The sequence below is a fragment of the Syngnathus leptorhynchus genome, chromosome 8, assembly GCF_054491065.1.
Source record: "Syngnathus leptorhynchus isolate UIUO chromosome 8, UIUO_Slep, whole genome shotgun sequence".
Lineage (NCBI taxonomy): Eukaryota > Metazoa > Chordata > Actinopteri > Syngnathiformes > Syngnathidae > Syngnathus > Syngnathus leptorhynchus.
Window position 1 is genome coordinate 1174663 of NC_141202.1, and position 26139 is coordinate 1200801.

A 26139-nucleotide genomic window follows, 5' to 3' on the forward strand; every position below is an offset into this window, starting at 1 on the left:
TTACTTGATTGTTTTTTGGTCTGGTGTAGTGAGGTGTATTGCTTAGTTGTATTATTGAAAAAAAAAAAAAAAAACAGATCAGTGTGTATGTTGGGGGTGACGATTGACTGAACGATTGGTTTGAACGAATCTCTGATTCTACAGATTCAGTTCACTTAAACGAACAAGAATGCACATCACTAACACTGATAATACAATGCGATTTCTTTATTGACTTGCTCAAGTGCAACTTAAATAGCGCTAGCGAGATCCAAGAGTGCAACAAAGTCATACTCAGATCAAAAGCACAGGTGTGTTTACTGTGTTATACTTGCAAAATACAAAAGCTATACGTGAGACCTGCTTAGTTGTGCTCCAAAAATCGCTTCAAAAAACAAAGAGGCCAAAACTCCGGCCACCTCATCCCTCTGGTCTGACATGAAATATGATCTCATAAGACTTGGTACGCCATTTTTTAAGTAGGTTTGATGCGGCATGATGTCTAACTCAGTTTATTTAATTGTTGACAATTAGTGAAACATTAAAATATTTACAAACATAAATTGGTTGATTGGTCACCTTAACAAAGTGCCACCAAGTGGGTAGCGATGCATGCTGAGATGTTTTTAGTTATTTGCTTTCGGTTTTGTTGAGGCTCCAGAGGGGGTCTAAACCGCTGAGGGGGTCGGTGCTTTCGACGCTGCTCCTGGTACCATGGAGCCCCTGGCCTTCCACTGGCTGCAGGAAGCTCTGCTTGGTCACACGTTTGGTCCCCCCACCGCCGCCGCCCTCCATGGAGAAGGCCTCAGGGGCCAGCGAGGCCAGCAGCTCCAAAGAAGAGGTTGGCGGCGGAGTGGCCGGCGTCTCGGGTGGCGGTGATGCCGCAACCGGGCCGTTAGGTGCCGTAGGGGAGAGAGCGGCAGGGGGCGACTCTGAGCAGGCAGGGGGTGACCCCGAGAAAGGAAGTTCCAGAGAGGGGCTGGGGTCATTTGATAAGTGGATGGGTGGCGAAAGCGAGAGGGGTGGATCGTCATCATCATCATCTAGGATCAGGTCCCCTGGGACCAGGTCACCCGGGGGTGGTACACTGAGCTTGGCGATGGTGGCCTGGATGGAGCTGATAGACATGTCAGCGCCCAGAACCAAGTCCTGCTGGGACTCCTGGCGGGAATACGACTGCAAACAAGACCAGGAAGTGACGGTAGCAACTATTGCAGTTGGACCAGAGCATAGCCTGACGACTAGAGTCTTCTCACTTGACTATAACTTTCTTTTGAAAAAGAACTTCTTCATGGCAATAGTGCTTTCCCTTGAGACTGTTAATAGCTCTCTTGGGACTATACTACTATTTTCTCCCTGGACAAAGATTTTTTACAATAGAACGCTCCCTTGGGACTAGATCATTGTATTGCCACTTAACTCTCTCTCTCTTGACTGAGACCCTTCCCCAGGATTACAAGCTTCCACACAGGAGTAAAGCAATCTTTGATATTTACAACCTTCCCTTCGGATGAAAATATTCCCTCTAAATTAGCACCTAGCCAAAAAGTAGCTTCTTTCAGAACTAGGACCTTCACTTGGGACTTGAGTACTTTCCCTCGGGTGTAGAATCTTCTCTCTGGTCAAGAACTACCTCGGCACTCGAACCTTCACATTTGGGACAAGATTATTCCCCTTACGACTAGAACCTTCACTCGGGACAAGTACCTTCTCTTCGGACTAGAAACTTCTCTGTGGAATAGACCCAAACAAACATCTCTGTGTAAACTGCATGCGTTGGCTTGCTTGAACGTGTAAGTGCGATTACCTTGGAATTGGTCGCGGCGGCGTTCTTGCTGAAGTTGACCACGGAGACACCGTGCTGTAGCAAGATCTGCTCCGCGTGCCACGATACAGCCTCGTAGCAGAACTTGAGGTGCAGCTGCGCGGGACGAAACGAACGAGTGAGTCGCGTTAAGTACACCGGCGGCGGCAAACTTTTTGGGATGACGTCCAACCTTCTCCTGCAGCATGTTCTTTCTCTGCTGCCGCATCTTCATGACGAGGGTCCGCGGGTCGGCAATGCCGTTCCCCGCCTCCAGTTCCTTCAACGCCGCATACAGCAGACAGAAGGCCCCAGTGCGACCCACGCCAGAGCTATGGCACGGAACACGTTCCATTCAAGCTATCCACCAAGGAGTGTCGCAATACCCGCACTACCCTAACTCGTCAACATTGATTGACACGATGCATTTTGACGTTTGATTTTAGTAATAGTGGTTTACCTGACTCCTTACTCATCTGTAATGGATTGGTAGTCTTACCTACAGTGGACCACCACGGGCATGTGCATGGGTCTCTGGTGCAGGTAGTGTCCATGGACCTCCCGAATGAAGTGCAGCAGGTTGCTCATGCTTTCAGGAAGCCCCCTGGTGGACACAATAGGAACAGGCGTCACAGGAATATAAACCGCAAACAAGGCAGGAACGGAAGGAAGCGAGCGAGGCTCGTACAACTCCGGCCACGAAGTAAACTGCAGGTGGACCACGGTGCGCTTCAGGCTCTGCTCATTGTACTGCAGGCTGATCATGCGCTCCACATGGGTGGCCGTGGTCTTGTGTGTGGTCAGGCTGAGCTTGATGGGGCCGTGAGACATTTGTTGGCCGCGCTCCGTCGGGAAGTAGCGCACCACTTTTCCCTACCGGGGCAGAAATAACACAAACCTTCGAGTTTTCACATCGACATGCTTTCTCGGAATCCACAAGACGGCCGTCGTACCTTGTCCATTTCCTGCTCCGACACCAGCATGACCACCAAGGAGACCTTCTGCTCGTAGACCATTAACCAGAAGTCGGCGGCGGTGCCGGTGAGCGGCGCCTGAGTGGCAATGATTTGCGGGCAAAACGCCGACAAGTCTTTGATGTAGCTGGCGTTGATGTAATCGTCTTTGCCCGACTTGAGCAGCACACGGTTGAGATCGTAAGGCATGACATCCTGGTGCCGGTTCTTCATGGTGTAGCAGCGGGCGATGGCGATGGACAGCTGCCGGGCGTCTCTCTCCTGCTGCTCCTGGAGATCCTTCCAGTGCACGTCCAGCACCGACATCCCCTTCTCACCGCTCGAAGGCTCCTGCAGTGACTCGGCCTGCGCTCGAAAATCTTCCAATTGGGTGTTGAGGCGGGCGACGAGCTCCGGAGACTCGTACGGATCGCCTTGGATCAGAAGAACTCCCTGGGAGTCTTTCTTGCGGCGCTCCCCTTCTTGTGGGTCTGCTTTAGTGGGCTGGAGGACATTGGTGGGGGACTTTGTGCCTCCCAGTTGGCTCTCAGGACTGGAGGAAAGGAGGTCGTGGCTGCTGGAGTTCTGAAGCTGGAACAGAGCAGCAGATGGAGGAGAGACAGCCGAGGGAGCCGGAAGAGTTGGCGGAAGGGTGCTACCCATATTGGGGGAAACACCGGGTCTCTGCTGGGGTGTCAGAACCAGAGGAGGTGTGGGGGATGTAGATTGTGCAGGCGATTGGGAGGGAGTATGAGCTGGTTGTCCAATGGGGGGACCTCCAGGAGAGGGGTGGAGTATGTGCTGGGGGGCCATGTGAGGATGCAGACCATGCGGGCCAAGAGCAGGTGATGTCAGTGGGGCACTTGAGGGCACGTTAGCTCCTGGACCTGATGGGTACATAGAAGGCTGTGAGTGGGCCACGCCAAGAGAGGGCTGAGGCTGCTGGGGGCCGACGGTCTGCATTGCCAGGGGCTGTTGAGGGATCATGGGGGCCCCTCCGGGAAAGCAAACACTCCCACTTTGGTGGCCTTGGACATGGGTGTGACCGGGCATGGTCATGGGCGGCATGTTTGGAATGGGAGGATGTCCGGGGTGCTGCTGCGGGCCAATGGAGGCGGGGGGCATGTGGCCGATGGGAGCCCTAGGATGGTGGAGCTGAGCACCGGGAAGCAGATGAGGTTGTGAAGCAGAAGGCATCTGTGGGTGATGGCCGCAAGGAGGCATCGGTCCCGTGGGGCCACTTGTTATTTGTGGATGGGCTCCGAGTTGCTGGGCGCCGGGATGCATTGGGAGGTGTTGGTGCGGAAGGTAAGCTTGAGAAACAGGCGGTGCAGTCTGAGATGTTGGGGGGAGCTGGAGAGGAGCATTTTGCGCAGGCATGGGGCCCCGAGTTGGCATGGGCCCCGCTATCAGCTGAGGGTGCTGCTGGGGGGCGTAGTTCTGAGGGGCTTGGTAGCCTTGGGGCATCTGCGGGGGAGCCGAGTAGCCGTTTTGCTGCGATTGCCTCGGACCTGGGAACACTTGTGGGTACTGCGGTGAGGCGGCGGGATGCAGAGGAGCGGCAGTCCTCAGAGGGGCGCCGAGCTGTGGAGGGGGGCCAGGCTGCGGAGGGCCGCCAAACTGTGGCGGGCGGACAAGCTGTGGACGGTGGCCAAGCTGCGAAACGGCCACCGACTGTGGCGGGGCCCCAAACGCTGCTCCCGGCTGGGAAGGGGGGCCCAGGTGAGGAGGGCCTCCCGCCTGCATGTATCCATGCGGGTAGGCCTGCAGCGGAGGGTGAGGGGTGGGCGGTGCTCTCGGTCCAGTCTGGTAGCCTGAGGGCAAGGCTTGGCCCATGGGGAGTGGGTACTGATTGGGCAACTGCTTCGGTTGTGTCATTTGAGGCCCACATTGGGGGTAGGCCGGCGCACCCATCGGTGGGATGGGGGAGGCCGTGTAGCCGCTAGATACTGAAGGTGGGACAGGGGAGCCCGTGTAAGCGGGAGAAACCGAGGGTGGGACGGGGTAGTGAGGCGTCGGAGTGTAGCTGGGTATGGGTGTCTGAATGGTGTCCACGGTGGTGGTTGAAGGGCGGACTGGGGCGTGACCACCTTGAGGCCTGTACGCCGCCTGTTGTGGGGGCATCTGGGGGGCCACGTGAGGAATAGGTCTGCATGCCAAAGGTCCTGGTACGGGCAAGGTGCCAGATGTTGGAAAATGCGCGATCCGAGCCAGAAGTTCCGGTGACGGGAGATGGGCCGGGAATCGAGGATGCCCGGCGGCGGCTGAGGGACCGGGCCAAGGCAACGAGCCGCCGGTGGCGCCCGGAGGGAGGAACGCTTCTGGACGCGGCTGATGAACCGCAGAGGTGGGAAGAGAAGGAATGTCTGGTGGGAGGCTGCGAAGCTCCTCTGGCTTGTCTTCTGATAAGGCCAAGATAGCGGCATTAATTTGGGCTAACTCGGGATCTTCCAAACTGGAGTCTTCATCTTGAGATTTTGGCTTCAAGGAAGGCTTCGCTGCCGTAGGTCTCGCTGGAGGCTTCTTGTGGCTTGTGGTGACAAGGAGAGCAGAGGTAAGGAAGGATATGCTGACAGAAATTGTAAACATAAAGAAAACCTACCTGTCGAGAAAGTGCTTCCTTTCCTCCATCCTGCTCTGACACAGAGTCTTGACTCTCTCCAACAGACGTGACGCTTTGGCTTCCAAGTCGTCGTAGAACTCCTTGCCCTCCTGCGACTTCTTCATCAGGTCCTCGTAGGCCTCGTAGGAGCCCACCAGGCCCTGGACCGTGCCGGTCAACTGCTGCTCCGTCTCGCTCAGGCTCTTGCGGACCGACGCGTACTGAACGTAGGTCTCGGTCAGAGCCTTCAGGATGTTCTCTTGGGCTGCCAGATTCTGCTCAATGTAGACCTTCACCGGCTCGTACTTCTTCAGCTGCTCCTCAAACACGTCCTGAAAGTACAAAGTGGGTACAAAAGTTTATTTCAGGTTCAGGAATGTTCTTGCTGGTTTGGTACCTCACTGTGAAGTCTTGACCAAACACCTCAGTGTTGTCTGAGACCTTCTTCCTGGTTCAGTGTAAGATCTCTAAGATTCCCCCTAAAACGACATACCCTCGTGTCGGCTTTCTCGGTGGTGACCAGGGTGGAAGTGATGTCATCCTCTTCAATGAGCTCCCGCAGTTGTTTCTCCAAATTGACTCTCTGGTCCTTCATTTCCTGAACCTTCCCCAAGATGCGCTTCATGCACTGCAGCCCGGCCATGTCCTCTACTCAACACAGCACCATGTCGTGGCTTAGTCAGCCAGTCGGACAGAATTTCACACGGTCCCGTTTTTACCTTCGCTAAGTTGTGGGCGGGGCAGGGTGTCTCTCAGGGTCTCCAGTGGTCCGCCCAGCAGACGTAGGTTGCTGATGTGCAGATTCATGGCCCGGTGGAGCTCAGTGTTGGTGAAGCTAGCCTTCTCGTGGGCCTCCATGTATTTTTCCAGGTCCCTTTGGAACTCTGCTAGAACCTGAGCGTGGTCTCCCGGGTGGACCTCGCCCGGGGCAACGGATTCGGGAAGAGTCCGTTCCCCGGCCTCATCGGATTCCAGAACGTCTCGGATCTCTCGCAGGGACGATTCGACTTCGGTGAAGATGCCCGAGAGGACTGAAGCGTAGAACAGAGGTTCGTTTTTTACGGCAAAGGTTTGCCAACACTCGGGTTCCCCTGGAGCCCGGATTGAGAGCCGCGCCACGGACCTTGCATGGACTGGACAAGACTCTTGACGGTGTCAGGTCGCACACTAAGTGCTGCACACTTCTCCATCAGGACGGGCGGAATGTGGCTGTACATGTCCAGGTTGTCCACAGACTCAGCCTCCACTCCCAAAGAGTCCATGAACTGCCTGCAGGGAAGAGAAAAGAGGTGTTAGCTTAGCAATTAGCATTATCTCCTTTTTTGACACGTGCGCTCGGCTCACTCCAGTGTGTCATTCTTGCTTTCGATCTTGGCCATGATGTCTCTCAGCATTTTGGCTTTCTCCTCACTGTAAACACAAAGGTTAAGTGGCAGCTCAGGTGCTAACGGATAAGAGCACAGGTACGGCGCACCTGTAGAGGGAGGCTGCTTCATGGGCTGCCATCGGCACCAGCTTGGCAAAGAGGTCCGGTCCGGTGACACTCGGGTCCGTAGGGTTGACAGGTAGAGCTTTGACCAGAGGGGCGCCTGCACACATCAGGGCATAATATCTTCTTAAACTACGCAGAAAAAAAATCTGATTTTCGATTTTAAGAATCTTTCTTGGTACCTTTGACGATTGTCAGCGATTCATGAGAAGGAATGACCTCGTGATAGATGAAGTCATTGTCCTTTTTGGCAGAGTTGTATCTACAAATAGGCCATTCAATTCAAGCAACTGTGGTGGGTGACTCAAGAGGTTTGGGGGGGGGGTAGAAAAAAAAGTCTTCCTTACTTGCCACCAATGACATCCATGGTGAAATGCAAGGCCTCCTGCACACTGTCAGGCTGACCCTGGATACAAAAACATGCTTTGTAGGGTACCAGTGTGATGCTGCGCCGAGATATTCTGTACCTTGGCCAACTTGATTGCCTCAGACAGTTTGTCCAAAGCGCATTGAAGGTATGCCAGCTGCACACAAAGCACACAGGCCTACTCAAACATCACGCAAGCATGGCGAGCAACCGCTTGTATGTGCATACCTGCTCGCCAAACTTTTGCTGCTCCTCCGATTGCTTGCCCATGTGGAACTGTTGAGGAGAAAGTGAGCTGCGGGTGAAGATTGGGGTGTCACACGCACACAGATGTCAAAGTTTCACACTCACGTGCGCGATAGAGGCAAAGTAGTAGATCTTCATCTGGACCAGCTTCTTCCAGTCCTTCTGGATCTTGCCCAGCATGGAGGCCGTCTCAGAGTTCTCCAGAGCTCTGCAGGCCTCTTTATAGTAATCCACCACCTGGGTAGGCGTGGCAGCGTACGCGCTTAGTAGCGCCGTGATGTCAGAACTGGAACGACTGACGGGAGACACGCCCACCTGAGCACTGATGCGAGCCACCAGAAAGCTCTTCCTGTTGTCCAGCATGGATTTCTCCAGAAGACACTCTTGAGCCTGACCCTGAAACACACGCACGCATACACGTCAGTCGCTGTGATCTGCGCGTGCGTGCTTGTGTCCTACCAGCATGAGGTTGATGTTGAGGTTAAGGATCTGGTGGCTCATGTCTACGCTGAAGTTGTGACTGAAATGGTCACTCAGGTAGGAGAAAGCTCCAGCTGCGCACTGGAAGTGTGTGCATGACACTTTCATCCCCTGGAAGCACAACAAAGTGTGAGAAGTTGTGTGTGTTGGTTGAGGTGTGTTTAGTTGCATCATACCTCCTCAGACACACGGTTGTCCATGGCCCCCAACATGGAATGCAAAGCGCCTGCAAGTCAACACAGGTGAGATTTGTTTTTCTAATATTTCAATTTACTTGGATGAATGGCTCTTGGGGATTTTTGTGATGATGTCCTGAATGTAGTTTTGGAAAAAAAAAAGAAAGAAAAAGTGAAATTTTTCATCTCACCAAGATTATAGAGAATACACGCTTGCTCGTAGCTGATATCTTCATGGGTCACTGTTTTACCAGAGAAGATCTCAGTCCTGCACACACACAAATTCTTTATCAGTGACTCAACTATTGTTGTAATGACTTTGCGCTCAGTTGTAGAAAAAAAAAAAAGACATCATGTGACACATACCATGAGATGGCCACAGCTGCTTCTTGTCCTGTTGCCATGGGAACGCGACTCTGGAGGTAATGAAGCTGACCAAAGTACTTCCTCAACGTGCTGCATCCCTCAAAGTCTCTGGTGACGTTCACGGCGCTCTGACGAACGCATGAACACATTTCAGGCGCTCCTTCCGGTTATGGTCATTTGACTACATCACGTGACTTGCACCCCACCTGCCGCAGCGTCTCCAGTTTCTTCAGCTGCTCGTTGTAGTTGTCGGGATTCTCGTTGTAGTTCTTCAAGATGTACTGGAAGACGGCAGACAAATGGCAGCTCTTAGATACACGATGAGCACTTTTTGAAATCTTTGCACTTTATTTTCTTATGATCTCAAAGTTCGCTTTGAGACAAACCTCAAACACATCACAAATCATTCTGGCACACACCATTACAAGACTGGAACATTTCAACATGTTAAAAGCAATCGAGACCAGCACGCATAATAAATGTCGGACATTTGACAACACATTATAGAACGTTTCACAAAGGGCTAAAGCATAGTGTTTCCTAACCTTTATAGCACAAAGGCACATATTATATCAGGTTCAGGTTTCATACTGAGGAAGTTTTATTTATGATTAAAATACCTTTCAATAAATAGCATTGGCAACCATTGAAGAGAAATGAAATTCGGGAAGTTTCTTGAGCACAGCTCATGAGCTCTGACGTCACACTCATTCGATTTATGGTTTTGTGATGATAACGTCTTTGACCTGTTTATGAAAAAACGAGGAAGCAATCAAAGTGAAAATAAAAGTTTCGCTAAGATGGAGCCCACGGCGGTCCATGTTTTGCAACAGTCGTTGTTTACGAGAGGGACCAATAACCGATATTCATGTCAAACTTCATAACACAGTGACCCAAGTCCAGCTGGGCCCGTTTTGGTCCACTTGTGTCTGTCTGTCTGTCTGTCTGTCTGTCTGTCTTATCAGCCATTTTAGCTTTTTCGTTAGCTTCCAGCTATTTAGACCAACGGCTTAGTTAGCGAGCGCTTAGCTAACACCTAGCTAACGTTCGCGAACAAAAAGGCAGGCTGAACAGTTGGGCCTTCTGGTAACTTCTCCTGGATGCTTAGCAGGACAAACTCCGCCTCGGATCCGCTCAAAGCTGTTTTGTTTGGGGACACTTGCTCCCCCCACCCCCAAATCCTCGCTCCACGTCCCCGCCCAGCTCACCTGCCTGACGGCCGAGTTGAACTGGAAGTCTCCCGCTTCCTTCAGATCAAGCCATATCATTGGCATGCGGGGAACCGCCTCCATGGCGGCGGTTAGCGATGCCCTCTAGCCCGCGAGGATGTCACTCGATGTCGGCTTGTAGTGGCGGAGGCAGGCGGCTCACGAAGACGCACTCGGTCGGTTCCTTTCCCCCAAACAACTGTGTCATGGAGCTGTCCACGCTTGAACGGGAAGTGCGACGGACGACGTCACGTACACAGCCGAAGAGCTTGGAATGATGGGAAACGTAGTCGATATCGCCACTGGCGTTTTTCTCACGTTCTGGACCTTGGCAGTGTGACGTTTGATGGGCTCAACAATCTTGCTTCCTGGTTCTATGAGGAAAATAAACGTTAACATTTGGGTGTGTGTTTTTTTCAAACAATTTCACAAGGATAAAATGTCGGTTGAAAAAGAATGAGGAAGGTTTATTTTGTTGAGATATCATGGTTTCATATATCAGAATAAACTTTTATTTTTCCAAGTTGAAACATAATTTTTAATCTGTGACCAAAGTCATATTCTAGCAAATTTCCCCAAATATGACTTATTTTCGTAATATTGCACCTTTTGCACGTTGTCTTCTTTATCTCCCCAGCAGAGGACGCTGTGTGCTCGTGCAGACGCGAGGCCGACTCGGTGGAGAACGTCTCCAGACACATCACCATGGCGACCACGGCTCAGGATGCTGATGCAGCCACAGGTAGCCGCGCGTAACACACACACACACACACACACACACACACACACACACACACACACACACACACACACACACACACACAAACACAAACACAAACACAAACACAAACTGGAGGCAGACTGAGGAAGGAAGGCAGGTTGACAGCAAACAAGATGGCAGGAGAAAGAAAAACATGACAGAGGAAAGTTAGACACAGCAAATGACTTTTCACAATAGGCCAACTCATCCGACAGAAGATGAGGAGGAGAGGAAGACAGCAGAGTCACTGCAGTGATGTTTCTGAGGGCTGTTGCCATGGTTACTTCATCTTCTTGCTGTCACGCTGACGTTTCTGTATTCACCTCACAGTAACATTGCAAACAAACAGCACGTTTGTCACATCCCTTTCATACTGCAACATTTCATTTACAATGTATTCATGTTTCATTCATATTAGTAAGGCAGTTCAACACATATTTTTTAAAGAAAAAAAAAGACCATATCTAGTAAGGCTTATATATATATATATATATATATTTAAATGACCATGTATAGTAAGGTTTTTTTAATCCAACTAGAATTGGTGAAAAAGTCATGTGGATGTTCATGTGTGGGTTTTATGATAACAAATGATATTAATGCAATGTGAGGCAGCACAAGTGTGGTTGGTTGCCATGGATACATCACCATCAGAGGAACATGTTGCTCTTCTGTGGGAGGTTGAGCTAACATCATTTTTCATCTCATGCTGTAAACTACCTTCTTATTTATCTTATTATATAAGCACATTTGTGTGTGTGTGTTGTCAGCTGTTTGCAAGACATCTCGCCGTCAGCTTGGCTCCGGTCCAAGGTGACCTGCACGTGGAGATGTGACGTCTTGATCACGGCCATCCTTTCTCGCTTTGGCTTCCTGGTAATCGCACATGTCGATTGTGACAGGAAATAGAAGACGATGGGGTCACGTGCTTCTTCCTGCCTGCGTGTGGTCTCACGGCTTGTGATGATATGGCTTTCTTCATTCCGTAATCGCTGTGCATTTTGATTCTTCTGATATGGGGCAACAACAGTATTGGGAGGTTTTCGCGTCAAACGTGATTCTTATTAGCATATCAAAGCGCACCGAGCGTCGGCACGAGGATGGAGGCCACGACAGGTCCATCAAGCGGCTTATTTTCTGTTCTTCAAAGTTGATGTTACATAAGAAGATGAACGCAAATTCTGTGATCCGCTTCCTTGCGGTGGCACGTCGGCATTCACGCTCACATCATGCCCGAGCGAAATGTTCTTGTGATTCTATGTGATGCTCTGCTGGACCGCAAAAAAACAGCCTATGGCCACTTTGTGTATATGTGTGTATACATTAGTGTATGTTTGTTTGTGTATGTTTCCGTGGCTTTGAGAATGTGTGTGTGTGTGTGTGTGTGTGTGTGTGTGTGTGTGTGTGTGTGTGTGTAAAATGTGTCTGGCTTCACAAAAGAAGCAATCGAGCCCTCAGCGGGTGCGCGCTGGCGGCAGCTGATAAGGTGAAATTGAAATGTTTTCAGGTCTCCCAGAAGGCCGCCGCTGCCGTTGCCGCCTCCTCGGAGCCTGCCGGATGGCTCAGAGGAATCCATTTTTCATTTGGCTCTAACGAAGTACATGACGCCTCAGCCGTCTCGGTAGCCAAACAGCGTCAAACAAATGAGAGAAAAAAGGACGTAGAGTAATCTGACCTTTTAATCCCCCCCCCCCCCCCAAAAAAGGCTTTTTAAGGAGCGCAAAGGCTCCGATATTGACAGAAAACATGCACGGAGAGGCCAGAGACATGCACACCACCAAGCCAAAGAGAGAAGCTTGTGCCACTTCTGCTTTCAAGCAACAGCATCACGAGAACGGCGCCAGAAAGGCTCAAGCGGTCCACTTCCTGCGGCAGCAGGAAGTGAGAAGAGGGAGGGGGAGCAAGGGCGCAAGGGCGCAAGGGTGCAAGGGCAGTGTCTCTCTTTTAATGACATCAGCGGGAAGGAAAGTCTGTAAACAATCTACACTAGAAGGCAGAGGTGGGAGGAAGTCACATCTGTGCGGGTCTAAAGACTTCAACGTTCAAGTTTCAAGCAAGTCTCATGTTCGGATGAGTCATGTCAAGTCATGAATCTTCTTTAGTCAGAAGGCGGAGCTAATAGGGCCACAAATTATTCCCAATCACACTGAAGAACAATTTAGAGTCTTGAATCAATCTGAAAACGCCACACGGCAAGGCCCGAGTCGAGATTCAAACCAGGAACCTCAGAATCAGGAGGCAGACTTGCTAACCCGTTGAAGAAAATGTACATTTTCAAATGTAAACAGGCAATCGTCCGTTTTAGCCAAACAAGCACCAAGTCCCAAAAATGGGCGATTTTTAGTCTGACTCGAGTCAAGTTGATCGGTGAGCTAAACTGTGAGAACCTTGCTTACTTTTATAGCGGTCGATGAAGTAAGATGTCTTATTTGCTGTCTCGTACTCAACAAAATCCCTCAACTGAACTCAACAGTTCAAATCTAAGTCAAGTCAAGTCTCATGAGCGGCAAGTTTTAGCCGAGTCGTAAAACTCGACTGGAGTCAAGTCATGTGACCCCCACCTCTGCTGTAAGGCGCACAGATGGCGGAGAGGCCATGGCGTCATTTGGCCAAGGCTTTGGCGGGAGGACGGAGACAAGCGACATTGCCGCCGTCCACCTACCAAGTGCCGGCAGTGACCCTGCTTGAGGAACACGCACGCACGCACGCACGTCACGTGACGAAAACCACACGGGACAACATGTGGAGGCACACGGTACAGCACTCACTCTCAACTTTGGGTCCGACATGGCCACCGCCAATGTTCAAAGGGTTTACGTTAAAGGGAGAAGAAGAAGAAGAAGAAGAAGGCGTGAAGAAGCCTTGGAGGAGGTCGACTACTCGGGTGGGCGGAACAACACTGATTGTCTAAATCTAGCAAAGACGCTGGCATGTAAACTCTGTTTGACCCTGTTAAGACGTCCACACACAAGAAGGCGGAACGAGGTAGTCCACAAATGGAGGACAAGGGAGGAGGAAGAGGAGGGGGTGTCCACTCAGGGAAGCCATTTTCAAGGGGACAGATCCCGGGGGCTCACACCAGTGGTTCTTAAACTGGGGGGGTCCAGAAGCCGTCGATTTTTTTGAATACGTTATTTTGAGAAGGTGAATTTGAGCCTCGCTGTGAATAGTGACAGAGAGCTTTGTAATGACGGGAATAAAGTTTTTCTGCTATTTAGAGTAGAGTCTTGTTTTACATCTAGAAAAATAAATACAATCTTTGAAATTCACTGGCTAAAAATCATTCAACTTGGGCTCATATAATATTCGAATGTTACATTGGAAAATTTTTTTTCTTTTTTATGCCAATAAAGTCAGACAGATTTCTCATTTCAAATTTGAAACTTTGAATCCTGAAAAAAAACCAGATTTAATTCTAGTAGGACTCGTATTTTTGTTTTTGTTTTTTCCTGTGCTTCAATGTAATTTGCACGTCATTTCGTAGGGCGCTATGATTTGGAGTCAAACCATGGAAATCTCTCTCTCGGCTGGACCCCCAAAGTTTGAGAACCCCCGGCCGGCTTAGACAATGCGATAGTCGAAAGTGTCCTTCTCAGTGTGGTCGGTCCAGTTGGACGAGGGCATGCTGCGGTAGGGGTCCAGCAGGATGCGGAAGCAGCGCACGATGAGGAGCGCCAGGAAGATGAAGAGGAGCAGCACGAAGATGAAGGCCACCTTCTGCTCCAGTGACACGTAGGACGCCGCGTGGTGGCCGCCGCCGCCAGACGACGACAGCGTGCTGCTGAATAGGCCCTCGGCCATCCTGGGCACGTCCATGCTGGAGCGTCGCGGCTCCAGCGCTGTGGCCGGCGCTCGCTAACCACGCACGGAACACGGAGAGGAGGAGGAGGGCGGGCGGGGGGGGGCACACAGGGGTGGCGGTCAGACGCCTGCAAAACACACCAATCTTTCCGGTCAATCAATTAAAGGTCACTGACGACTGACGAGACTTTTTGACACTCATGTAGTTTTTGCGTGAAGTGAATTCTTGCAATCATTCTGGCAACAAAACACAATCATGGAATAAAAATAGATATAATAAGATTAAAATCCAAATATATGAAAGTTTCAAATGAATCAAAATATGATGAAGAGAACAATGCAATTATTAGGATTACAAAAATGCAACTAGAACAAACGCATGCAGTTATTGGGATTGAAAATAATGGAAATAGTACCAAGATTTGAGAGCGAATATAAACATATAAGACAAATCGAATAAATCTTAAAATACAATTCAAAGTGAATACAAATAATATAAATAAATAAAAACAGATACTGGAAATAGAATTAAATGAACACAAAAATCATAACATAAAGTGGAGAAATATTGCTAATGACCAATTAAAACAATCCTAAAAAAAAACTATATAAATAAAGCAAAGGAAAAACAAATCCCCTTCCTTGTCCTCACGTCACTCCCACATCAAGAGTCAAGTGTGCGTGTGTGTCACTGACCTGTTCCCAATCTTGTCTTTTTTCTTCTTGTTTGTTGTCGTCCCGTCAGCCCGCCATCATGCTGGCGCCACCACCACGGCTGCTGCCGGTTCGATCCCCGCGTCTGCTCCGCTGTCTCCACCGTGTCTGAGTGTCTTCGCACGCGGACCTCACCCTGGCGCGCGCATATCTATCACTGCGCGCGCGCCCGCCCGCCCGCTCGCTCGCCCGCGCGCGCGCGCCGGTTGTCTGGCGGCAATGGAGCGGTACCCCGTCGCTATGGGCAACCTGTTGCCATGGCGATCCTCCAGCAAGGTGATGTGGCGCAAGTCAATGAGGGAGGGGTGGGTGGGTGCGGCCCTTGCGCAACGCACGCCAAATTACTTGTGCGTTTTTCGTTTGGTCTCGCATTGGCAGGATCAGCAAAATAAATCAGGTCAAAGACACGTTGTCTTCGAAATGTCACAACATATTTTGGGATATTGGGAGAATGATCTACATAAATAATGACATCGTGGCGAGACAGGGCGCAAATTCTGGATATCGTAGATTTTTTTTATTTTTAATTTGTCCTTGATGTGTTTTAGATGTGTTTGACATCTAAGACACCTCAAACAGTCTGCCTTATATTCGTCTTCAGTGTGTCGTTGAAGTTTGGACACAATAATACATGAATAAGTGTGGGGTTCCCCTGAAGTGAGTACGCCCGTGGAACTTTTGTACTGTGTCTTCCTCTGGTGGCCTCAGGTAGGACTGCACGGTTCAAAATGGGACACATTTCTCACTCATCCAAAAATAAAGGCTCTGAGGACAATGGAGGTTTTCGCAAGTTCAAATGCATTTAGCTCAACTTTTATGTTGTACCATAAATTGATATTTTTGTTGTAGTTTTTTTTTAATTTTTGTTCCCTGTTCTATTTCATTTTCTTTATTTGTTGGTTGTCAAATTGATGAATTGTTTTTGTATTGCTAAATTTATAAAAATCAAGTTGTTGTTGACGACCCTGAACCGGATATGGGGCGTTGAAAATGGATGGATGGGCGCTTTTGTCCAATAAAGTTAGAAAGAAAAAATAAAGTGACCTCTTGCACTACAACCATACAACCACGAGATGTCAGTATACACCCAACAATCAATTTGTATGGGGAAAAAAAAATCATTGAAGAAAATGAACCCATTATCCTCTAACGATCCATCCGTGCTGCCATGAGTATAAAACAAGGCAGGCACGTTTGTGTCGTCAGTATGATTTTATTTACAAGCATTAGCCACAAAGTGTGTCAATAAGAAGTGCAGCTCTCCCCATTGTTGTTGTTGCACTTTGTACGGGAAGGTCGGCCTCAGGCGGTCCAAAATGTTCCCACTGAAGAAACGTCCATATGAACAACAATCAAACGTGAAAGAAGAAGAAAAAAAAAAAAGGTGCCAGCGAGTCATCCGCTTCAGTAGACTGGTCTTGCTGTGCATCGAAAAAGAAATTAATCTTGATGCAAAAAGAGAAAAAAACTATTGTGGCCAAACAACAATCAAGTCATGATTCTGTGATGCACTGAAGTCATTTCAGGAACATTTGAGTAAAAAGTCCCAAATGTATTTCTTGACACTTTTTGGCTGTGTTTTAGTTTCTCGGAGTTGGGGGGGGGGTGCTTTAGGGATATTTCGAGTATAATAAGGCAAAAGACAAAAGTTACTTTCTTGCTAATTTGTCATCACAACTTGACACACATTAATATATATATTATTTATATATACTGCAGATAGTATATACCGTATGTGGCTCTACACACACATACAGTATACACATGCTCTCACACACACACACGCACGCACACACACACACACACACATGCATAATATAAACACATTCTGGTTATCAAACACAATGACATCGCAAAGAAAAGGAGAACCAAGCAACGCAGCGCTTCGCGCAGCTTCAAGTCTTTACTGCGACTTTGTGCAACCTTTGCATCACTGTCAATGTTGTGTTGCCGTCCGTCCGTGTATTTGCTCGTGTCGACAGTCGATAGAGTTCGTAAATTGAGTCGTCGTTCATTTAGACGTGGATGTCGCCGCCAATGATGTAGTTGCGGCCTCACGGCGAACTGAGCGGTCGGTCGCACACGGAGGAGGACATCAGCTGCTTTGCTCTGCTCTGCGCTGCCTAGCGATGAAAGGTCGGTCAATGTAGAAGAGAACAATACCAATATGGTACAAAGATAATATCCCACGTCAACTGGAGGCATCGGTCCGTGTCCCAAACAAGTGTCAGTAGTTGAAGTTGGCGTGCGGGCTGACGGGCGAGGAGGCGGGAATAAAGAGCGGCTTGGGCGGGGCGTCGGCTTTTAGGGGGGGGCCCCTTCGAATGTCGCCGTTGCCGCCCCTGAGAGGGCCGTCCTGCTGGGCGGCGTTGTAGCGCGCCAAGTAGCCGGGAGGCAGGAGGGGGAAGTGACCCTCGCAGCTTCCTGTGGAGTTCATGCGAGCCAGGAGGGGCGGCGGCTGGTGGCCACCGGCGGCGCTCATGCGCTGGCTGAAGCTGTGATGGCGCGGGAGAACTGCCCCCCCGCCGGCGCCCATGAAGGAATGCCTTTGGGACGAGGACTGGCGGCGCTCCAGCGTGGACGTGTGCGGCGGCGGCGGGTCCGGAGGGACGTCCATGCGGCGGGTCAGGCTGTCGCGGGGCAGCGTGGATGAGCTATAGTATGGCGCCGACTCCGTTTCTGGGATATGGGGCTGGACGCGGCCAGCGTAGGCCAGGTGCCCCGCCGCCAGCCCACCGCTATGATGTCCCGTCGCCGCCGGGCTGACGAGCTGCGGCGTCTTGGCGCCGCCGCCGCCGCCATCGTGGATGTGTTTGAGCAGCTCGTCCAATGAGGTGACTTCCATCACCTTGTGGACGTAGCCGGGGTGTTGCGGCAGGAGCCGCTCGGCGTTGTAGACTTTCCGCTCGTCGGGGAGACGAGACGCCCCGTAAGGGAACGCGTGGGCCGAAGGCGAGCGCGAAGCGTTGTTGCAGTTGTGGTTCTTCTCCCACTGGTTCCGGAAGGCCTTCATGCTCTTGATGGGCAGCTCGGGCGTGGAGTCCGGCGTGGGCAGTCCGGAGAGCTCCGAGGACGAGCGCAGGTGGTGGTGGTGGTGGTGGTGGGGCAGCACCAGGTCCCCCACGGACATGCCGTGGTGGGCGCTCCTCCTGGGCGCCTCCTTGGAGAACAAAGAGCTGTAGATCTTGGGGGAGGACGTCTCCAGCTTGTCCTCCTTGCCGGCGCCGCCCTCCAGGAGGCCGTTAAGCTTGGCCAGGCTGCGGAGGGACAGCGCGTGCGGGATCTGGACCTCGGGGTCCTTGGGGAGCTTCCGGGTCTTGTGCCCGGCCCGGTTGCAATAGCAGGACACCAAAAAGCCCGACAGGAAGGCGCCCAGCACAAAGGCCACCAGGACGCAGGCGATCAGCAGCGTGTAGTGGACGCTGTGGTTGCTCTTGTCCGCTTCGGAAGGTCGCCGAACGCCTGAAAAACAACAATTGTTGACATGATATTTTTTGGGGCCTTCACATTTGTTAACGTTTCTTATTAGCGGATGGACGGCCGGCTGGCTGATTGACACACTTGAGCCGAAATGGCTTTCAGCCTAAACTCAACACTTGAACATTCTATTCTGCTTTGGACCACATTACATCATTGATCAATTATTGCACAAGGAAGCAATTTCATGCAATTTTCTTTTTCTCGACTGGCTGCGCTGCCACGGAGCAAATGGATGACTCCATTTCAATATGCTGGCTGTAAAAAGCATTGTGGAAAATCTACAAACAATTCATCTTTTAGAGGACTTTGCAACCTGCGCATTTGCGGCTGAATCTAGAATAAAACCAAACATGGCCTGAGAGAGAAAACCTAAAAAGGCATCGGTGGACAAAAAGACATCCAAAACAACGAGAAATATTGAAGTAGTTCGTTCAGCAGAGAGAGAGTGAGTCGTTTTCAGCCAGATATGGAGTGTACGTGAGGCTTAATAGTGGGGGGATAGTGAGGGAAAAAGTACAATTGAGCTGTCAATCATTTTTGTTTGCCACCCGGCGCTCCAGCAGCGTACAAAATGGCCGCCACTCAAAAGCCTCAAAATGGACTTAATTGACAATGTGTGTGTGTGTGTGTGTGTGTGTGTGTGCGTGCGTGCGTAAACGACCTTGGTCCACACTGCCGACCATCTGGGGTGTCACGCCTCCTCTACGCCCGCATGACACATTGGTGTGTGTGTGTGTGTGCGTGCGTTTCCCTCATTAGCATATGCACGTGCGGATGTGCCAACATGCAGGTAGGCAACAGAATTGCGGCAGAAAATCTTTGCTGAAAACGAGACGACGATGGTTAAGATGGTGACTCATCACGCCGACTGATCAATAATGAACAATATGCGGGCGAGTAGCACTTTCATCTTTTTCAGGCTGGACTGAACCTTGACGCTCACATGTTCCAAAAGTCAGTTGAAGGGCAATTCAAATCAAGAGTGACAAAATGTCTGTTGATCAATATGGATCGTAGCCGTCAGATGGCTCATCTTCATCCATTTGGAGCTGTGTCCCAATATTTATGCTCAAATAGTAAGCCGGATGAAGAAAGTAGTAGCGGAATCAAGATGATTTTCCATAAGTGCGCAGACAAAAAGTGTGAAAGTCGCGCAACGTGTGAGGAGAAGGGGAGGGGGGGGGGTCGTCATGGCAACCGTGCCAGACAACGACGTGAACTCCCGAGAGGCTTTGCGGGCCTGAAAGTGTCAGACGTTTGCTGACAGATAAAGACGACGCAAGGAAGAGCAACATCCAAGCAAAGTCTTTTTTTTTTTTTTTTTTTGGCTTTCTTCATCAGACTATTGTTTGAACGCACGACAACTTGGGTGAATTAATTGGTCACATGACGGCAAGTGGAAATTTCATCTTCCCTTCTTTAGATGGGTTGTGACGCATTTATGTCCGGTATGGAATGTGCAAATGAGCCTTTATGTTGGAGAGGGAACGTGATTGACAGGATGCCACTTGGGGGTAATGTTTTGAAGCATCAGCACACGTCCTCGCCGTGTTATGGGAGGACAAACAGCAAGCGCTGGAAATGAAAACAGACAGACAGAGCGCCGTCTTTCTGCTTTCCATCAACAGCGAGGTTTTCCTGACGCTCTGTGACGGAAAGTAGGATTTGGAAGGATGCTGCTACTTACCCAAAAAAGAAACTTAAACTATTTGCTGTTTTTGGGCTCAGACCAAAGCGGCGCAAATAGCCACGAGTCACAAATACCCAAGGTCATAGGAAATGGGCTCATGAACGCATCCCAAAAAAAAAAAAAAATCCTACGTTGAGAGGCGGTAATGTCATGTGAAGTCCATCGGAGAAAGAAAAAAAAAATAGCTGAAGTTCTAGTCAAGACTTGCTCTTTTAATAAAGTCAAAAGAGTTCAGTAATTAGTGGGAGTGAGTGTGAGCTCAAGAGGGCGTGTAATTGTTCCTTAATGACTTCTTCATCCTGACAGCGCCGCCGCCGCCTCAGGCTTTGTTTACGAGCTCATGCAATCGCGGCGCAACACCGCCAAGCTAACAGCAAATCCAAACCTTTTCATTCCCCAACACGCACACGCACGCACAATTAGCAACTGAATTCAGGTGGGAAGATAATCGATGAGCTCCTTCGATATTTTTTGGACGAAAGCATTTGTTCAAGTTTGATGCATCAAAACGTGAGCGCTGGCCTCTGATTGGCCGCTGCTCGTCGTTAGGCGCTCGCGTTTGCGGTCGGTTCCATTCGTCGGTGCTGTTAGCATGTTAGCCACCTGCGAACCGGTTATGCTAGCGCTGATTTGTGTTTGCGGTCAGTCCCGTCGGTCATCGTCACAAAATCTGCGAGATTGTGCCGCCTCCACTGCCGGCCGAGTGTTTGACGCCTTTAGATGAAAAGCACTGACAACTCATGCACGACTGCAAACTTACAAGCGGCTCGAGCGGGAATACGAGGCCACGCGGTAGGGAAGTTTTCTTTGCTCCAGCATCCAAACGTAAAGACAGAGGAAGTCACTTTGGATGTCGACTGCAGCTTTGAGGTGGGGTACATTTTGGTGGGTGGGGAAGCAGGCAGGGAGAGGGAGGGGTAGCGGGTGACGGACAGCACTGTGGGCCCAGTCACTAGGGAGCTAGCGTCAAAGAAAAAAAAAAAAAAAAAGATTCTACTGTGCAGTATACATGCATGTATTTATGGAACAAGTCAGTGTATGAGCAGATCCTTCGACTGAATCTTGGTCACATGACCCACAGGCATCCAATCAGCTGCAGTGTCAAAGCTTGTTTCAAAAATTCCTATCATCACATTTTTAGACATTTCTAATATTCCGTATGATTCCGGCAACGTGACCCGGTTCCGTCACTGCTGATTGGTCAGGTTTTTCATATTTAATGAACGTCTGGTCCATATGAAAGACTGTAGTCATGTGACCCGCTAAACTTATTAATATTGACCTTCTTACTTTGTGGTTGTTTGTGCCGTTGGTCATGGTTAGCAAGCTAACATTAGCTGCAGTGTTCAATCCCAAGTCAGCAATCTGCATCTTTGAGCAACACTGCAGTTGGTTGGCTCCCGGCTTGTCAAATGGTCAAGAGAAGTTATGGGCAATTGTGGCCAGTCCTGTTAAGTGGTAGCAATGCGGGTCAATGGTGTTAGCTGTTGTGTTAGGGGCCTAGCAGCGCAAACCCCTGGTGCATATAAGCCCCTCCCCCTTACCCTCCATCTCCACAATGATTGGCTCCGAGTCAGGTGACCCTTGCCCCCCCTCGTAGGGAGGGCTTTCCGGACCTGGACCTCTTTCAAGGTCACCTGCCTCCTTATGATTGGACGGGCCGGTGCTTGTGGGTGTGGCCTTCCCTGTGGTTGCAGCGAAGGGAGGAACAGGAGGGGGAGGGGCAACAGAGTGATTGATTAGTGACTCGTCAATCAACTTCCTGATTGGGGAGAAAATTCTTTCAGATACACGCCTGGTTGCGTACACTCATCTGTCAATCAATCTAGAACAGATTGACAGAATGTTTAGCATGGCGACACAGTTGGTGGCCAGGCCAGCTCACACGAGTGCGATGCCGCTAGCTGTTAGCCAAAGCTGTCGCTGTGGTCGGTCGTCTTAGCGCTCAGTTGTGTCACTTAAATTGGCAGTCGGTTGCGTTGGTCCCGGAAGCAGCCAGTCACATTTCCATTTTCTGTTTGAAAGAAAGTTCAAGTATAACGTGTGGAATATTTGTCAATTGTCAGACATATTGTCCCGCTGACACACTGCATGCTTGATAGCATCATTAGCGCCCTCCTGTTAGCAGCGTGCTAAATGGCTCTTAAGGGGAGGAAAAAAGGCCTCGGTTTGTCATCTCGCTGGTGGCGTGCCAGACGACGGCATCCCGCCACGTCACCATCTGCGCTTCCCTTTTGATTTATTGTGAAGGTTTTTGTTTCGATGGCCACGACGCACACAATGGCGGATTATCTGATTGGATATGCCGGTGGGTGTTTATCTTCCGCCTTTCTCTCAGCGGGCGGCCATTGTTGAGATGACGGGAAGCGGAAGAAAGATGGCGTCAGGCGCTTAGCCGAGCGGAGGCCTCGCGCCATCCGTCAGCTTTGTTAGCGCGATAAATCTTTCGGGAGACAAAAGAGCGACGAGCATCAGAGTGCATACGGCGGCTATCAAACACTGCGCCGCGGCATCAAAGCTACAGCGTAGCGCAAACTCCGCCTCCAGGAAGTGAAGGTATGGAAGTCCGCAGGCAAAAGATTTCATTACAATACACAAGAACAGCACTACAAATATGGAAGGATTCCAAACACAGCCTTGGTTGGATTAGTGGTTAGCATGTTCATTAATAGTTTGTCTGTCGTGTTAGCCGTCCATCAGTCGTGTTAGCGGTCAGTCCATCTTGTTAGTCGTTAGCCACGCTAGTGCGCAGCAAGTCAGTTGTGTTCTAGAGGTCAGTGGTGTTGGCGGCCATTCAGTGCTGTTGGCGCTCAGTCAAGAAAAACAAAATGGATGCCCACAATGTGGCTTTGCGTCTGCCAAGACAGGCTGTGACAAACGTTAACAATTTTTTCCCTTCGGGGCCTCTCGGGTCGTATCGGTGCGGCGGCCGGCCAGCTCGGCCGCGTCCCGATACTCCATTCCGAGTAGGCCGCGGGCGCCGGTGAGCCAAATGAGACATGACGGGGATGGCGCTCCCCGGGGATAAAGGCCATTAAGGACAATGGCCGCCATGTTTAAGCTGTCACCCGACGGTCCGAATGAAAGATTCCGGAGGCTTCCGTTCGGAAAACGGGAGAACAAATGGCCATTTGCGGAGAGGAAGTAAGGGAACGTGCGAACTGACCGTAAGCTGAGTCCAGAGGAGTGTTATGCTTGCGAGTGGTCGCCAGGACATCTGAAGATGGGGAAGCAAAGAAAACATTTACAATTAGTGAATCATCTTGACTCAAAGAAGCGCTCCAAACGACACTTGAGACAAACGCGTCACCCAAGCGGGAAGATTAAAAGCACTTTTGGAGATGTTACGCACGCCCACGGCACGACTGGGACATGCTAATGTTTCATGCAAATGGTTGTGATGGGGTAACGGCTGGGGGTCCGCTATCTCGTGGCAAAACCTGACATGATTGACATTTGTTTTTCCTTTCAGCTGCCAAAAGACGCCGACGTTGTTAAACGTGTGTCATGTGTCCCGGCGCCGGACGGAAAAAACAAGCCTCTCCCCCGGAACGTTCTTCACGGCCGACTGACGACAAACCGACTCTGTCAGCTTCACGCAATTAAAAAGACAAACTCCGCCATTGGACGAGGAGGCGAGTACATGCTAAGTAGCTAGCCGCGAGATGACACCTGTGAGGGTGCCTTGTGTTGATGTCTTGAGGAAACAATATGGCCGACTCACCGTGACAGGCGTTAGGATGGAGAAGAGCGGCGTTCTCTACGTCCTGTTCAAAGGCGCCTCTGAGTGGACACACAAAACACAAACGTCAGCTACCGAAGAAAAAAACAACAACACCTTCTTGACATAATTAAATTTGTCATTATTCACATAATTAAATGTATTCAAGTATATATTATAAATATGATGTATACATTTATATGTATTTATTATTCACATAATGACAAATTTAATTCTGGAATATGACCATGGGTGACGCTCCTACAATCCATGTTTAAGTGCAATATGATGACATCACATCCTGTCACATGGTCAGTCTTTTGCTTCTGTACAAAAAAATTCACCGGTGATAATATTTTGCCGACTGAGACAGCCAGGCGGGCAATCAAGACAAAAAAGTTACGACACCAGAACCAGCTGTCATTTTCTGTTCAGACTTCCTGCTGTGACTTGTAAAAGTTTATAGACAAAACTTTTTTGGTTTGTTTGTTTATATACTGTGAAGGAGAGCAGCGTTTGCGGAACACCACAAAGAGAGTTGTCGTCACACTCTCAACTTGAAAAAGAAAAGAAGTTGAGCTTCCAGCATCCGTGTGACGGCTTTGTCACCGAAATAAAAAGTAGAGGTGAAATAATAGTTGAAAATGTCATCAAGCTTGCGCGGCAACCACGAGCGCCACTTTTCAGGAGACTGACTCCAACTTATGTCACCTGTTGTCACCATTGTCAGCGCTTGGCTTGCTCACTCTTTTGGGTCCTCACAAGTCCAAAAAAAGACGACAAGTAGATCCAAAGCAGATGTCTTCTTTGCCGACGTTCCAAAAATGTCACCTCCTTTGTTATGACTCCGTCTGGATAGTTCAACGTGCAGCGCGGCGGATGTTCTGGCCCGCTTCCACCGCTCTCCAAACTGCTCGTAAATCAAAAACCTCAGCGAGTCGCTGGTAGGACCGTCGTTTCTTTCCATCGCAAAAGTGGCCTTCCGGGAAACGCCGCTCACAACGCGGCCGGTTGCGACGCACGTCCGAGCCGTGACCGTCAATCGACAGCCTGACCGTTGTCGGCTATTTCTGTCTATTTTGATGATGTCATAATGTTGCCAAGACTTACTTGGATCCGGGTGTGGCGGCGACACACTTTCCAGCCTTCAGCCACACGCAGTACGGGTCCCGAGAGGACAGGCAGCGTCTGCGGGGCACCCAAGATACATTTCAATTACAAATGTGTGTACAGTATTCCTCCACTATGCTATTAAACCCCCCCCCCCCATTACTGGCGCCTAGTCAATCAGCTGGATCCAATCTGGCAGTGAAAGTGTGAGCGCTGCTGAGATGTTAGCATGCGATGGGACTTCAATTCCCAGAAGGAGGAGACCTCAAAACGAGGGGGGGGCTCCGAGGGGGTGACTGAGTTGAGCATTCCTCGCCCAAAAATAGAAAGTGATGCGTACGAAAACAATCGTTCAAACTTTTTCTCCTTCCATTCAATGTTGTTTTGACTCTATAGCGGCCGGCTTGTGATTGGCTACAGGCGGCCACTCACGTCTTGCAGTCGCTGTAGTCGTCGCAGCGGCTGAGCGGCACGCGGATGACGCATCCCGAGAAGGCCACGAAGAGGGCGTGGTGGTCTCGGTCGAGCTCCATCCCCAACACCTGACGCTCCTCCCCCCTCACGTTGCATCTGGGAGAGAACAAGTTGAAGATACTTTCATGCCACTATCATCAGAAAACAAATGGCCAAAAAAAAAAAAAAGCGAAGCTAATTTAGGAGACGAGTGTTCCGTTCTTACTTGTTGGGGTTGTAGACCGTGATGTCCTCCAAGATTGTGGTGCTGAGCGTCTGGTTGTTTCCATCCGTGCTGGTGAGAACTTTGAGGACTCGGCCGTCCTCGGAACCCAAGAAAATCACCGTGAAGTTCCTGTTGGGGCCCGCCGACGTGTCCACTGCGATCTGAGTCAACTTGAACCTGTGACGACGCAAACATCGCAATCGGGTTGACGTCTTGGAATTATTCACGAGTTTGTTCCACTTTGGAACGTTCTTGGGAAACGCTCTTCTTGTACTTTTCTCGGTATGGGTCTTTATTCCCACGCCAAGAAATCAATCATCAGATCTTCAAGCCTCACCATCTCGCTCTCATTCCCCTTCACCTGTTAATCCTCCCTTCCGAGACCCCGCATCGATCCTGCTTGCCGGTCTTTTCAATACAAGCTTCTGCACATTGGCAAGTTCTCATGGGGCGGCTAAAGTGAAAGGCCGAAGGGCACCTCGAGCCTTTTCATGCGCTGCTGTTTTTCGAGAAG

At 50.1% G+C, this 26139-nt stretch overlaps 3 protein-coding genes across 8 annotated transcripts in view; all 3 read right to left on the minus strand.

The window, feature by feature from the left end:
- Positions 1 to 186: 186 nt before the first annotated feature.
- ptpn23a (protein tyrosine phosphatase, non-receptor type 23, a) lies at positions 187 to 9957 on the minus strand. 4 transcript variants are annotated; one of them, XM_085918446.1, is made up of 25 exons: positions 9671 to 9957; positions 8669 to 8743; positions 8463 to 8590; positions 8288 to 8364; positions 8097 to 8146; positions 7900 to 8031; positions 7756 to 7836; positions 7546 to 7677; positions 7423 to 7470; positions 7295 to 7351; positions 7175 to 7233; positions 7010 to 7089; positions 6813 to 6927; positions 6683 to 6748; positions 6462 to 6607; positions 6058 to 6369; positions 5832 to 5986; positions 5339 to 5670; positions 2737 to 5266; positions 2472 to 2656; positions 2283 to 2387; positions 1977 to 2115; positions 1787 to 1900; positions 1687 to 1710; positions 1004 to 1626 (listed from the first exon to the last, which is right to left on the minus strand). In XM_085918446.1, the coding sequence occupies exons 1-24, from the start codon at positions 9752 to 9754 to the stop codon at positions 1699 to 1701; spliced, it is 5214 nt and encodes a 1737-aa protein (XP_085774572.1). In that variant the 5' UTR covers positions 9755 to 9957; the 3' UTR covers positions 1004 to 1626; positions 1687 to 1698. The 4 variants fall into 4 exon arrangements, with proteins under 4 accessions (XP_085774570.1, XP_085774572.1, XP_085774571.1 ...); XM_085918447.1 differs by having other exon boundaries at positions 1008 to 1155; XM_085918444.1 differs by lacking the exon at positions 1687 to 1710 and having other exon boundaries at positions 187 to 1155; positions 9671 to 9956.
- Positions 9958 to 12174: 2217 nt separating this feature from the next.
- LOC147051607 (cortexin-3) lies at positions 12175 to 14246 on the minus strand. Its single transcript, XM_085918827.1, has one exon. It carries the CDS (start codon positions 14244 to 14246, stop codon positions 13992 to 13994), a length of 255 nt encoding a protein of 84 aa, XP_085774953.1. The 3' UTR covers positions 12175 to 13991.
- Positions 14247 to 16138: 1892 nt separating this feature from the next.
- Positions 16139 to 26139, minus strand: part of sema6cb (semaphorin 6Cb) — a 46737-nt gene continuing 36736 nt past the window's right edge. For 2 of the 3 annotated variants that reach the window (XM_085918852.1, XM_085918851.1), the window contains 7 exons: positions 25626 to 25802; positions 25379 to 25516; positions 24947 to 25024; positions 23840 to 23898; positions 23282 to 23332; positions 21660 to 21800; positions 16139 to 18407 (listed from right to left, as the gene is read on the minus strand). In XM_085918852.1, coding sequence (XP_085774978.1) covers positions 17173 to 18407; positions 21660 to 21800; positions 23282 to 23332; positions 23840 to 23898; positions 24947 to 25024; positions 25379 to 25516; positions 25626 to 25802 — 1879 coding nt within the window. In that variant the 3' untranslated portion in view covers positions 16139 to 17172. The remainder of the gene's footprint in view (positions 18408 to 21659; positions 21801 to 23281; positions 23333 to 23839; positions 23899 to 24946; positions 25025 to 25378; positions 25517 to 25625; positions 25803 to 26139) is intronic. The other variant, XM_085918853.1, reaches the window with a different exon arrangement.

Coding starts and splice junctions, on each gene's coding strand:
- ptpn23a (XM_085918444.1), bottom strand. CDS start 9,754: ATGGAGGCGGTTCCCCGCATGCCAATGATATGGCTTGATCTGAAGGAA. Junction 6,608..6,682: donor AGCAAGAATGACACACTGGA/GTGAGCCGAGCG, acceptor TCTTCCCTGCAG/GCAGTTCATGGACTCTTTGG. Junction 2,388..2,471: donor TTTACTTCGTGGCCGGAGTT/GTACGAGCCTCG, acceptor TGTGTCCACCAG/GGGGCTTCCTGAAAGCATGA.
- LOC147051607 (XM_085918827.1), bottom strand. CDS start 14,246: ATGGACGTGCCCAGGATGGCCGAGGGCCTATTCAGCAGCACGCTGTCG.